Below are 14,833 nucleotides of genomic sequence, written 5' to 3' on the forward strand. Positions count from 1 at the left end.
ATAATCAGATGCTGTAGTGTTGAAAACTTAACTGTGGTCTGGTAAAGGTTAACTCTCGTATGCTTTGGTCAATTTTCTGTAAACGAATCCTCAAGTCAGCAATTCTGTTAATGAGTTACATGGACGGCATATTGATTTTGGAACGTTTCGATTAACTTCATGCCAATGGTTTTCCCTGAAACGTTTTGTTGTTCGTATCTACTACGAATTAATCTAGTGTGATTTAATGGCAGCAAAAATAACTCATTTAGAGTTATAAACTATTGGTGCTTCAGTGTTCTCATAATAAATGTATTTTACCCCATGACAGATGGCACTTTAGCCGAGGACGCAGTGGACGGACACCAAGACTCCTCGGCACACGCGGAGAATTCCGAAGCGGTGAGTAGTTCTTGGCTTTAATCCTCAATCTGCCCCTCCAGTACATAAATCATTAACATTTTGGACCTCTCTGTATGATTCACACAGAGTTTGCCTCCAGCCATGCAAATTTCTCAGTGTATAAATTGAAAGATGGTTTCTACCTGACCTTCTGTCGTAAATCTGATTTAGCTCTCTGACGCAGGTTCGAGTAAAACTGCTGAACTGTGTCTAGTAGGGTCAAACCGGTAGATATGGGAACATTGGCATCCTACAGCTCACACATTTGTGTGCTGTCCTTTTCTCATGGAGGAAAGAATAGGTGACATCATCTCCCAAAGTGTTTTTTTTCCAGTTGTGTGTCAGGGGGATGATTTCAGTGGTGAGAAAACCAAAGGGCGGAAGGTAGGATGTGATAGCACAGGCGTTTATATGGGCCAGAAGGAGTTATAAAGTGAGATATTCATCTTTGCTGAATAACAGAAGTTCTGCTTTGGGAGTAGCTGATTAGAGGGATCTTACGCACGGCTAACTTCAATCCCTCAGTTCTTTTATCTTCCTGTGGGAATCTGCATTGTTTTAGTTTCTTCCTGTGCTTCTCGGTTTGTTTTTTTGTAGCACCTGATATAATCTTAAATAATATTTTGAGGGTAAAGGATGTGCAGGTGATATTCTGTGGTCGAAACTGAGAATCATGATGTCAAATTCAAGGGAAACATGCACACATCTTTTCTAGCGTCTTGGATCAGGCTGTAGCATACTGGAGCGGATGATAGATTTTTTTACATTTGTGCATTTGGCAGTCACTTGTAATGCATTCAATCTAATTTATTAGTATGTTTGACACCATGATGTTTTGCACTGCTTGTAGCGCACTGGAGCTGAATGATAGATTTTTTTATGTTTATGCATTTGGGAGACACTTTTATCCAAACTTGCCTGTAATGCATTCAAGCTATGTATCAGTATTTGGGATACTGATACATTGCTAATGCAATGCTCTCATTTGAGCAATATTTTACCTTATATAAATTATATTATTAAGATATAAACATACTAATTTAAGGGGTCGCACACATATTAACTAATGGATATTTTTGCTTCCTGCTGACTTTTGTTATCAGGGTAGCTTTTCTTGTCTAGGTTGCCTTTGAAAATAGGCTACTTTTACACTTATCTGCAGTCTGGCATTCAGATCGCACCACAAAGCCATGTGTCTACATAGTCAGCATTTGAAAGAAATTACACTATGGAACATTTTATCTGAAGAGCCTCTTGAGATAAAACTAGAGGCCACATTCACAAAACATCTCTGCTTAAACGAACAGTGCTGATTTTGCACTTAAAGGGATAGTTCACACAAAAAATGAAAATTCTGTCATTATTTACTCACTTTCAAGTTGTTCCAAACCTGTATGAAGTTCTTTGTTCTGCTGCATTTTTTTTAATAATGCTTGTAAACAAAAAGATCTGGGGCACCATTGACTTTCACAGTAGGAAAAAATAATACTATGAAAGTCAATCTTCAGACTTTTAAACACTTTTGGAACAACTTGGGAGGTAAGTAGATGATGACAGAATTTTCATTTCATTGGGTGGACTATCCCTTTAAAAACACAGCGAATATCAGTGCAAAGCAGGAAAACCTACCTGAATCTCTTTAAAAAAGAGCACAGATCGGCCCTCCTAATTTCATGGCTATGAATAACATGAGCCAAAAACGCTTGGTCTTCAGATTCTGTTGTCAGTTTTGGGAACTGCCAGGGAACACACATACTGGTAAAAATGTGGTCAGTGAAAAAAAAACGGTTTGGCTAGATGAGAAATAATAAAACAACAACTTAAAAGCATGTTTTAAAAGCATGCATCAGGTTTATTTCAATGCACAGTGTATTTCTTAATTTTATGCAATAAATAATAAAATTTGCACCATTTTTATGAAAGTTAAGACTGAATGGGCCTGAGAATGTCAAATGGTGTAACCGGCAATTGCACCAAAGAATAATAAATATTAAATATTTTATCCACCTTGATGGCATGTAAGCGTTATCATAAAAAAATCATTTTAAAATAGCATTTTATTTATTATTAAATTATATATATATATATATATATATATATATATATATATATATATATATATATATATATATATATATATATATATATATATAATTTAATAATAAATAAATGTAAATTTAAATGCGTTTTTGTAATATTTGTCCTGACATATGCTGAAAACAGCTCTGTTTTCTAAATAATCTTTGACAAATGATGTAAAAAATACATGTAAGAAAATATCATATTACACTAAACTAGATGATTATATTTTATTCCACATTTTTTATGAATATATTTATATTTTAATTTAAAGAAATACTTGTTACACCAATTGACACCGACCGGTTACACCACATTGACATTTTTGCAATTATCCCCCCAAATATTCTTTCAAAATGAAATAAAATATTTTAGACTTGGTCCTCAAAAAAGAGAATGTATGCAAGTAATCTGCAAATTTATTTTTAAATTTCAACCTTTTTACATTTAATTGAACCATACGGACACAAAATAATTAACGTCATGCACTGTGAAACGATTTGTTTCAAAATGCATAAATGTAAAAACATGGAAATTTGTGCAATAGCTATTTTTAAGCAATCAGACCATGATATATATAACAAAGTGGGCAAAGAAACCATTGGCTTGCACAAAAGCATCAGTACCATATCTGTGGATAAGAATATCATAGAGACTTTAGGATATACTCTTGACTTGGGCCAGTAAGCAACCACCCAAAACACCCTAGCAATTACCTAGAACTGCCCATCAACGCCCAAGTGGTGTGTTTTGGATCAGCACGCGTCACTCATGTTTTATTTAAAGAATCTAAACATCGTTATACATATATATATTTTTTTTAATAGCACAGTGCTTTAGCAGCAAAAAAGGTCACAGGTTCAAACCTAGGGAACATAAATGTTGATAAAAAGTGTATACATTGTTGGTTTGGATAAAGCGTCTGTAAAATGCATAAATGTAAATGCATTATTGTTTAAAATAAATTTAGCATTTGTGATTTTGGAGCTGGATTGTAAATAGTCAGTGTAAGAAGCCTTCCTTTAAATGTGTTTTATTAATATATTCGTATTTGTTCTGTAAATAATTTACTTGACTGATCATTTGTGTTTTGCTCATTGATTCACAATGGCTTGTTCCTCACATGTCTCTTATCTCTGGATTTGGTTAATGAGTGGATTTGCTTAAGCAGATTGTGGAAGTAATTTGCATAAGCGGATGACCTTCAATGACGTAATTTCAGTGTAAACAATAATAAAAGTGAGAGGCGTAAGATATGACAGTGGGTACACACTGTTCCATGCTCAAATAAAATATATGTAAACATTTAATATGTATGCATTTTTGAATCATACTAAATTATACAAATTTATATATAATAAATATCAAATTTTTTACATATGGTTTATAAATATGCAAAAAATATTACAAGACAATTATACTTGGAAAAAGAATTAGACTCGTCAGTGGGATTGTGCATTAATGCATTTCTCATTTAACTTTATATTTTTATTTAAAAATGCAGATTGTTCACAGACTGTAAATTTAAAAGTTTTAAAAGATCTCAATGCAAGTTGAGAAATAATTTAAAGTATTACTGTAAGTCATATTTCTGTAGCCGGGTCAGTGACAAAAACGGTTTGGCAAGATGAGAAATTCAAAAATCTTTAAAAAAAATTTGTTTTAAAAGCCTGCATCAGGTGTATTTCAATGCACATAGTGTATTTGTTAATTTTATGGAACAAAAAAATACATTTGCACCATTTTTATGAAAGTTAAGACTGAATGGATCAGAAAATGTCAAATGGTATAACCGCCAATTGTGCCAAATAATAAAAAAAAATATTAAATATATTATCCACCTTGATGGCATATAAGCATAATCATAAAAAAATCATTTTAAAATATCACGCGTAAATACATTTTATTAGTTATTATCATTTTAATGGGTTTTTGTAATATTTGTCCTGACATATGCTGAAGACAGCTCTGTTTTCTAAATAATATTTGACAAATTATGTAAAAATGTATGCAAAAAAAATCTTATTGCACTAAACGATGATTATATTTTATTCCAGATTTTTATGAATATATTTATATTTTCATTTTAAAAAAGTACTAGTTACACCAGTTGACACAGACCGGTTACACCACATTGACATTTCTGCAATTATCCCCCAAATATTCTTTCAAAATAAAATAAAACCTGAAATTTTAGACTTGGTCCTTAAAAAAGGGAATGTATTCAAGTAATCTGCAAATTTATTTTAAAATTTTAACCCTTTTACATTTAATTAAAACCATATGAACACAAAATAATTAACATCACGTCATTGACCCAGCCCATGATATACACCGTAAAAAGTACATATATAAAAGCTTTCATTTGTAAGGTGTTTTAAGTGTCACCAAATGAAGTAATTTGTTTAAGTAGATCCAACTTGCACTATTTACAGTGTAGATGCTTTGTTAATTTCAGTAAATAAATAGCAGACTCTCTACACCATCATGTATTGTGTCTTGAGCTCTCTGGCTCCCTCTTCTGTTCTAATGTAAAATAACTACTTCCAGATGTGCACCGAGTTGTCTAGTCATGTCTACATGTGTGTTGGAGAGAAAAAGATGGGCAAGAAAGCAGAGACCGTGATCTCAGCAAAGCTATATTTTATGACTGTAGTCAAGCAACTCTTGTGTGCCTAATCTTTCTTCTGCTCCGTTACATATGAAAGACATTGTGAGAATCATGTCACTCAAGTTGAATTTGAGGAACAAAGATCACACATACTAACAGGAATCGGTTGTTGAGTAAGTGTGTTGTTGAAGACACGAGTAAAGAGGATTGGTCTGAATCCGCACACACTCCTTCCATTCACAGATCTGTTTGTTGGCTCCACCCGCTGATAAAAAAAAGTTTACATTGTTCACGTTTAACCAGTGTGCTTCAAGTCCCTCTCTCTCTGTTTTTCTTCTTCTCGCTCCATATTTCTTTCACGTTTTCCCTCATTTCCACTTTCCTCAAAGGTTAAAGGGTTAGTTCACCAAAAAATGAATAAAAGCCATCGCTGCTGTTTTCCTTACTGTTGGTATTACAAAAGTCATGCGAGCTCACTGATGCCAAATGTTATTGGTTCTTGCGTGTTTTCAGAAATGTACGCTTGTGTTCCTCAGAAGGAGGTCGTATAGGTTTGGAACAACATAAGGGTAATTCACTTCAAGTTATTTAGCAAAATCTTCTAACTATCCATATATCTCCAATCACCTGTGTGGCTGTGATAGGATTGGAGAGCTGGAAAAAGAGGGAAAAACAAGGAGGAAAAGACAAGAGCATGGGAGCTGTAACATATTTAGCTTAATAAAATAAATTTGAACCATATATGAATTTACTTTTAGTATTAGTATAAGACTACTTGTTTATACATATGCATTCATACATCACAAAAACATTGTAAAAATTACATACCTTACAAAAGAAGTCCGTGCATTAATCTGTCCATCATCTCCTCAGCTGTCTCCTCTTGTTTATCATAACAGGCTAACGTTAAATTACAGTTTCGCGGAGTTTGCTCTTGGGAGCATGCTGCCTGCACGGTGAATGTGACTTTTCTCCAATAAGGGGGCGGATTTGGTGGGATGTTTTTAAGAATTACGCCACAGCACTTATATTAGCTGTGAGCAGACGGTGTCAATCAATGCATTGGATATTGAGAAAACGGCAACCATAAATGTAAAGAAAACAGATTTTCCTAACAAGCAACCTTATTTTTTATAAGCCCTAAAAAACGCAACCCGAGATTTTTTTTAACGCGACTTGCCAAAATAAGAATCCCAAAGTCGCGTATTATAAGCGGACTTGGCAACACTGGCCTTGGGGGTCAAACGCGCTCGGACACTGTTTGGTTTGGATAATGTAAGTGCGCCCTTAAAGGGACACTCAACTTTTTTTTGAAAATAAGCTCATTTTCAAGCTCCCCTAGAGTTAAAGATTTGATTTTTACCGTTTTGGAATCCATTCAGCTGATCTCCGGGTCTGGCGCTACCACTTTTAGCATAGCTTAGCATAATCCATTGAATCTGATTAGGCCATTAGCATTGCGATAAATTATAACTAAAGAGTTTCGATATTTTTCCTATTTTTAAAACTTGGCTTCTCTGTAGTTACATTGTGAACTAAGACCGACAGAAAATTAAAAGTTGCGATTTTTTTAGCCCGATATGGATAGGACCTATGCTCTCATTCTGGGGTAATGATCAAGGACTTTGCTGCTGTAACATGGCTGCTGCAGGCGTAGTGATATGATGCACTGCCCGAAAATAGTCCCCTTGGTAAATTTAAATAGCAGCGGACTATTTTCAAGCACTGTGTAATATCATTGCGTCTGCTGCAGCAATGTTACAGCAGCAATGTCCTTGATTATTACGCCAGAATGAGTTTAGTTCCTAGCCATATCGCCCTAGAAAACTATCGGCTTAGCAACTTTAAATTTTCTGTCGGTCTTAGTACACGATGTAACTACAGAAGAGTCCAGTTTTAAATAGGAAAAATATCAAAACTCTTTGTTTTTTTAGCGCGATGCTAATGGTCTAATCAGATTCAATGAATTATGCTAAGCTATGCTAAAAGTGGTAGCACCAGACCCGGAGATCGGCTGAATGGATTCCAAAGCGAAAAAATGAAATGTTTAACTCTAGGGGAGCTGGAAAATGAGTATATTTTAAAAAAAAGTGTAGTGTCCCTTTCATGCCACAAATGAACATTGTATTTACATACTTTTATTGTAGGTGTTTTTGTCAAGGTGTGGTTTTAATTTTACTTTTGCATGTGTTTGTGTGCATCGTTACACCCACACTGTCTCTCACGTGGTAAAAAATGGTAAACTCCCCAAGCAAATGTGAAATGGTGCATGCATTGAGTAAGCACAAGTTTTACCTTTCATAAAGTCGCAACGCTAGTTCTCAGTCTATACAGTAGTAATGCAGTAATGTTTTCTGGTGCTTAGTAGGAACATTAAAATCTAAGAGTTTCCCTTGGCTTTGTAATAATGATGTGCTACTTGCATATCAACCCCCTTTCCTGTGAAATGCTTTTCACAGTCATTTTTCTACTCAAAACGTGCCCAAGTGAATTTGGCAGCGTTGTCATTCTTTCCCAGAGATTCGAGCCGAGTTCCTCGCATCGGCTCAATTGTATTAAACCCCAGCGAATCCCTGCAGGCCGTAGTCTGGCCTTGCGTCATTCTCGCCGTTTGAAACGGTTACCATGGCTCCAGCTGTTCATGGTTCATGCGTGCAGATGCAGGGATGTGTTTGACGCCGACCATCCCTAGTGTACAGTGGCACATTTGTCAAATGCGATTTAACGCCCCTTCAGCGCTTCTTGAATTGAAACCGGGTAGATCAAGAGTGTATTATCCCTTTAGCTTGACTAATCTTTATTTGGATGAAAAGCCTTATCTTACTAGCCTGACAGCAAACACAGAGCCGGGCGGAGAAAATCTCACCCTATTGTTCTCTAAACAGTCGAAATCGTCGAATTAGAACGGAAACCACCTTTGAAAATTGATCTTTTATCAGCAAACGTGTGGTCACGATTTGTTTCTTTATCTACAAAGCTGTCCTTCCCCACACTGTCATTTTCCAGGTGATGAAATCGGATCCATTTGTTTTGTGTGCTCAACACCTTGTATATCTATATAGTCCGATCTCTGAACTTCTGATGCTCAAGAGATTGATCTGGAAAGCTGTAATCTGATTGGCTGGCTTTACCCGACTCTAGTAACAGCACACAGGGCTTTTTCCGCCTGATAGACATCAATGTTATGTCACATGCAAAGCACATTTTAACCCAGCCATGTTGCATTGCAAATAAGAAAAATAATTGGATTTAACACATTTACAAAAATCTGATTTACATTTTATTTAAAAAAAAAAAAATTATGCCGTTCAGACTAAGTAAAAACAACTAGACTGTTACACAAAAAATCTCAATATAATCTGCCATAAAGTAGCAGTCGAATGTTCGGACAAAGTGTTCTGCAAGATGTAAAGCTGATAATTTGAGAAGGATGGAAATATTGGAATGACTGGGATTGTAGAAGGAATGGGAAAGATTGATTCGGTTTAGAAAAAACACAGAAGAAAAGTCAGCAACAGAAAGAGGCAGGGAGCGTGTCGAGAAGAAATAAAGGAGAGTTGGAAGGAAAGAGAGGAAGGAAAAAAAGAGGGAGGCGGGATGTGTAAGAGAGGAGGGAGGGGGAATGTGAATGGGCTGGTTCACCGTGCAGATGTGTGGAGGGTTGCTCATTTTTCCCTAAGCTTGACGGAGAACTCCAAGTCTCGGGCTTCATGTTGGACTACAGCGGGGTATTCTCCTCTTTGACGTTTCACCTCCAGGCAAGATGTACGAGCGTCACCGGCGAAGGTACAGCCTTTGTGCGAAGGGAGAAAGAACGGTGGACGTGGTTTTAATAAAGGTACGAAATTCATTAGTTGGTGTATTCTTCGTTTAGTTGTGAAAGTCAGTTTCGTGTTTGTTTACGAGTGCTCAGACCGTCACGCTTTGTTGGCGAGGCTTGTCACGACACGCTGGTAAATTTTGTTGATTGTCTAGTTGACAGTTGCGTGCGCCGTCACATTGCATTGATTAGGCTTGGCTGCAAGTGTTGTCGGGATGCCAGGGTTGCCTTGCGTTGATTCGAAGGGGCGTGTGCGAGAGCGTGTGTTCTCAGGCCGGATCCAGAGATTTGCTTGGGTGGAGTTGGTTTTGGATGGGGAACGATGAGGTCTGCTTTCCAAACTTCTGGGCACTGGTCTGCAACGGTTCTTTGGTTTGACATTTTGGTGCAGACGCTGTGAAGTTTGAAGCTGTGAGTTTTGTACCAGTTTTAACCGTCACTGTTTTGTGTCTCGCTAAACAAAGTTTGTCAGCTGCAGCTTTTCAATGCTTAGCGCTTAACATATGCTTTTAAAGCTATGAAATGTGTATTAAATATGTCATATACAGCAAGACTTAATATGTATCGATCTACACTGTGGGGACAAAACTGCCCTCTGACGTTGACTAAATCTACCTTTTAAGTTGTATAACTAGGGTAAATAATGCATACTAAAAAAAAAAAACATAGGGTGAAGATTATGGTTAATCTGCCGTCTTTGGCTTTATATAATAAGTTTTCAATGGCATGCTCTTATTTAGATAGCTACGTAAACACATGTTTTTGTATATGTGTATGTGAGAACAATATGGACCCTAGCTGAAATGTCATCAGTATGTTGACGGATGTATATTTAGTGGCTGATCTGGTACTGTATCAGTGAAGGTCACAACCAGATGCATAAAGGGCCTTTCCACATTCTGACCCTCGGTTAAAGGCTCTTGATAAGAAGATTGGTGCAGACCTGCATCAGCGGCTGTTTTTATCACACACTTTTTCTGCTTCCCTCTGCTCTCCATCATCTGACATGAGCTGGCAGCGGGTCCAAGAGTCACTGATGGGACACAAGTTCATTAAAGCTGCAGTCTGTAACTTTTGTTAAAAATGTATTAAGATAAGTATGTAAAGTAATAATATTTAAAATGCAGTTTCATGTTTCAAACAGAGATATGGCGATACAGAGGACTGTAAAAAGTTACATATTGCAGCTTTATTAAGTTAATTAAATGTTGTATATTTAGTTTTAAATATAGACACAGATAATGAAAATTATGGATATATTTACAATCAGTGTTGGGGAAAGTTATTTTTAATAAGTTAAAGTAATACATTACAATATTAAGTTACTCCCCCAAAAAAGTAACTAATTGCGTTACTTAGTTACTTTTCATGGAAAGTAATGCTTACTTTACTTTTAAGTTACTTTTGCATTACTTTGCCATCTCCATTTTCTGACTGAAACTGTTCTCGCATAGTGTGTAATTCTACATTAATACATTCAGTTTAATGCAGTCCATTGTTTTTTAGATCTAATTAATTAAATTGAAAAGTAACTCGCATTACTTTAAAAAAGTAACTAAAATATTAATGTGTACATTTATAAAGTAATGCGTAACTTTACTCGTTACTTCACAAAAGTAATATTATTACGTAATGCACGTTACTTGTAATGTGTTACTCCCAACACTGTTTACGATAGGCGTGTGAATTGATTTTTTTTAAATGAAAACTTGTCTGCTAGGAGATATGTACCATTAAAGGGATAGTTAAACCAAAAAATAAAATTCTGTCATCATTTATTTACCCTCATGTTGCTAAAAACCCGTATAAATGTATTTGTTTTGATGACAACGAAGGAAGATTTTTTTAGAAATGTTTGTAACCAAACCGTTCGTGGACCCCATAGTATTTTCCAACTATGGAAGTGAATGAGGCCCACAAACGGTTTGTTTAAAAACATTTCTCAAAGTATCTTTTTTTGTGTTTATCAAAACAAAGAAATTTATGTTGGTTTGAAACGACATGAGAGTGAGTAAATTATGACAGAATTTTCATTTTTGGGTGATCTGTTTGTTTAATACATTTATACTGTATTGTAAAGGCAAACGTTTGATTTGGTTTCTACACCACACCGTGTCCTAAATGGTCGCCGGGATTTCACCAAGTAAGATGTGATCCTGGATCAACATTTTTTGATGATCCTGGATCAACGTTTTAAAAAAGATACCCCAACCTACCCTTAACTCAAACCCTAACCATTTTTAAACCCTCAAATTAGTGTGAAATAATAGTTTAAGTAGTGTTTCTTAAAAAGCCCCAACCCAATCCTAAACTTAAATTTAACATACACACTAATCCTCATCCTGGAATCTGATTGGTTAATGAAAAGTTGATCCAGGACCGACAATGGTGTTGATCCAGGATCACATCCTACTTGGTAAAATCATGTTCACCGTTCTAAATACATGTGACGTGATGCCGTGACATGCTATAAAAGGTATCTTTTTACGTCCTAACCAGCTGCGGCACAGTGCGGATATGAGCAACAGCTGACAACAAAGATCTGCACATTAAAGGAATGGTTCACCCAAAAATGAAAATAATGTCAATGACTCACCCTCATGTTGTTCCAAATTCGTAAGAGCATTCATTTTCAGAACACAGTTTAAGATTTTTTATGTTAAGTCTGAGAGCTTGTTGGCCCTTCATTGAAAATCTATGCACGGTTTACTGTCAATGTCCAGAAAGGTAATAAAAACATCAAGTAGTCTATGTGACATCAGTGGGTCAGTTAGAATGTGTTGAAGCACCGAAAATACATTTTGGTCCAAAAATATCAACATTTACGACTTTATCCAGCATTGTCTTCTCTTCTGCGTCTGTTGTGAAGAGCATGCGCGAGACTAAAGTCACGAAACTGCAGTGACGCGAATGACGTACGACGCGGCTGACGTGTTATCTGGTGCACCCCAGCTGTTTTTTTATGGGTTTTTTTTTGCTCCCAGGCTTCGTTTACAGTCTGAGGGAGACGCTCACTGTAAGTTTGGAAAAAAAACTTTGCAAACATGTCTGAGGATAACACGTCATCCGTGTCACATGACTTTAGTCTCGCGCATGCGCTTCACAACAGACGCGGAAGAGAAAACAATGCTGAATAAAGTCGTTTTTTTTTTATTTTTAAACCAAAATGTATGACCCATTGATGTCACATGAACTACTTTGATGGTGTTTTTATTGCCTTTCTGGACATGGACAGTGTACCCTATATGGATTTTCGGTGAAGGGTCGACAAGCTTTTGTACTTGATGTAGAGCATCTTAAAGTGTGTTCTGAAGATGAACGGAGGTCTTACGAGTTTAAAACAACATGAGCGTGTCGTCATTTTCATTTTTGGGTGAACTATCCCTTTAAGAAATGTAATCATCAAATGTGGACGAGGAGAAATATATAACACAAACAGAGAAGAGCTGTTCTGATTGGCTGTGTTTTGTGATTGTTTGCATCATGCCACCCCCCTTTATCACGTTAAATATGAACACCCAAATGCCTTTCGCTGGAATCGTATCGCATCACATCTGGTTAGGACGTGGTGACATTGCTAGCATTAAAGGGATAGTTCACCGAAAAATGAAAATTTTGTCATCACTTACTCACTCTCGTCTTAATTTGCTTTGTTGTGATGAACACGAAGGAAGATATTTTAAGGAATGTTTGACAGAATTTTCATTTTTGGGTGAACTATCCCTTTAAGGCAACCTATGCCGTTGAACTTTTTAAAGGGATAGTCTTGGATGTAGCCTTTTGTCACACTTATTTGGAAAGTGTGTAGCTTGTTACTGGAAACGTTACATTACTTTGTTAAGGTCTGAGCGAGTTACGCTGCTATTAAACAGCATTACTCTTAGTTAGTAACCCAAACACTTGTTCTGAGACATTAGGAATTTAATATTTAGCTTTAAATCAACAGTGCACATCCTCATATTTTGCAAGGTAATGTAATAATAATATACGGTCAGTCTTAACCTGCTGTGGCATGAAATGAAGAGGGGCTATTAAAACTCTTCTAAGGTAAAAAGCAGAGACCCAGGTGCCGGTTTAGGCCTGAGTGCAGATTGAATGAGACAGGTCGTACACGCCCGTCTGGAGGTGCACCCAGGGGAGCACTTTCAAATTGACGTGTGGAAGGCGAACGCCTTTGTTGTAGCGTGTTCCTTTCAACCAGCACCCGTTTATATTGATTGAAAAGCCAAATGGCTACTTAACACCCCGTTAAATCATCGCACAGATGTTCTTACACAAAACCACCTGCACAAAACAGGTAAGCGAACTGTGACTAATCAGAAAGACAGAAAGTGTTTATGCAGAACTAAATTTTGGCAGTTTTGTGCATTTGTCTCTTTGGCTTTCATGTCACAGCTTTCCCATTTCCACAACTCGTAAGTCAAATCTATGGAATTTGTCCAGAATGTCCATCTCGGACCACTGTGGACAGTCTCACTCCACACTCGGTGGATTACCGCTCTGTTTCGTAAGCTATTCGGAAGTTCAGTCATCCCTAAATATAGCCCATCTCACCAGTCGCCCTTTTCATGATTAGACCACGGATGTGTTTGGATTTCAACAGCGCCAGAGCTCTCCAAAGAGAGCACTAGTTTTCTTTCCCATAGACTAAAGGTGGAACCTAAGCCAATTCTGGAAACCAGACTATTATAAAGGCTTTTTGACATCAAACAGCCAGTAACAACCCATCCACTCAGATCACCGAAGGGCAACCGCCCATAACACCCTAGCGCAATAGCCAAGCCACTCAACATTTCTCAAGAAAAGGCAAAAATTACGTTTTCCTGCCCACTGCTGTCCCATTCTGGACATCAATCTTTTCCCAGGGAAGTATTTGTTTGGAAAAGGCCGTTTTAAGCCAGTTCCTGTATGACATGGGCTCCCATAGGAAGTCAGCACTGGTTGAACCAGGGGTCGTGTGTCAGCAAAGGTCACGTGTAGGACGACAAGCTTATATTTTAGTAAGTAAATGTTATTCAGCTGTATTTTTGGAAATCTCACTCACTTTTAGTCAGCGTATGTGCTTGATAGCAAAGTCTGGTACATAGTCTGAAGCAACATCATGTTACGGCCTTGTTTACCCACGAGCAGTGCTCTCACACACTGGGTTTGATTCATAAACAGCGCATACTCAAGCATGTGTGTGTAAAATCTGCCTGCAAGCGGTTTCACGCAGAGATCATTATTCATCAGTAGGCAAGCATGAAACAGATTCCTGGTGTGTGTTTATGTATTTATGTGTATGAAGAGTTCAGATGCAAAACCCACTAAGTGCGTCTAGCATGATTTCTTATTAACCCTCAGAAACCTAATCAATCGTCGACGATTGAAAACGGCACCTCTGATTCATATTTAAATAACTTAATAACCGTAAAACATAGCTTCTTACCGTTTTTTCTGCTAATAGCTGAGGAGTTAGCCATCACGGGGATATATTTGGTGTCTTTCTAGCTTTTACAGAAAGTTTTTTATCCAGCCTGAAACTTGTCCCTCTTTTCGGAGTTGTTCAGCAATGCATCCAAACTCTTACATCCTAGATGTATCCACTTGATGTCCATAATTTATCGATTTTTCTATCGGGTTTACCGCTAGCTAAATGCTACAATGTCCACTGATGCTTTCTGTTTGTGTACGTCATCACGCATGTGTGCGTCATCACGCATGTGGCTTGAGGCTTTGCATCAATAAATGTAATGAAAGCACCTGGACTTTTTTTGTAAAAATGTAAATAATTTTTGATCTGTATAATTTATATTGTTCATTTCTGTGCTCAAGGACTCCAAAGACATGAGACAACTGTTTTACAGAGGAAAAATGCTTAGCTTTTATTATTTTGTGTGTGATTACAATAAATATATAATTGATTCAATTTCTGTTTTATTTTTTTATTTGTCTTTATGGTC

At 36.8% G+C, this 14,833-nt stretch overlaps 1 protein-coding gene across 9 annotated transcripts in view; it reads left to right on the forward strand.

Moving 5' to 3' along the window:
- akap13 (A-kinase anchoring protein 13) overlaps positions 1–14,833 on the forward strand; it is a 132,149-nt gene that overhangs the window by 53,934 nt on the left and 63,382 nt on the right. For all 9 annotated transcript variants that reach the window (XM_055193152.2, XM_055193156.2, XM_055193157.2 and 6 more), the window contains exon 8: positions 311–381. In XM_055193152.2, the coding sequence (XP_055049127.2) occupies positions 311–381 (71 nt within the window). The remainder of the gene's footprint in view (positions 1–310; positions 382–14,833) is intronic.

The sequence above is a fragment of the Misgurnus anguillicaudatus genome, chromosome 6 (genome assembly GCF_027580225.2).
Source record: "Misgurnus anguillicaudatus chromosome 6, ASM2758022v2, whole genome shotgun sequence".
In the NCBI taxonomy this organism is placed as follows: domain Eukaryota; kingdom Metazoa; phylum Chordata; class Actinopteri; order Cypriniformes; family Cobitidae; genus Misgurnus; species Misgurnus anguillicaudatus.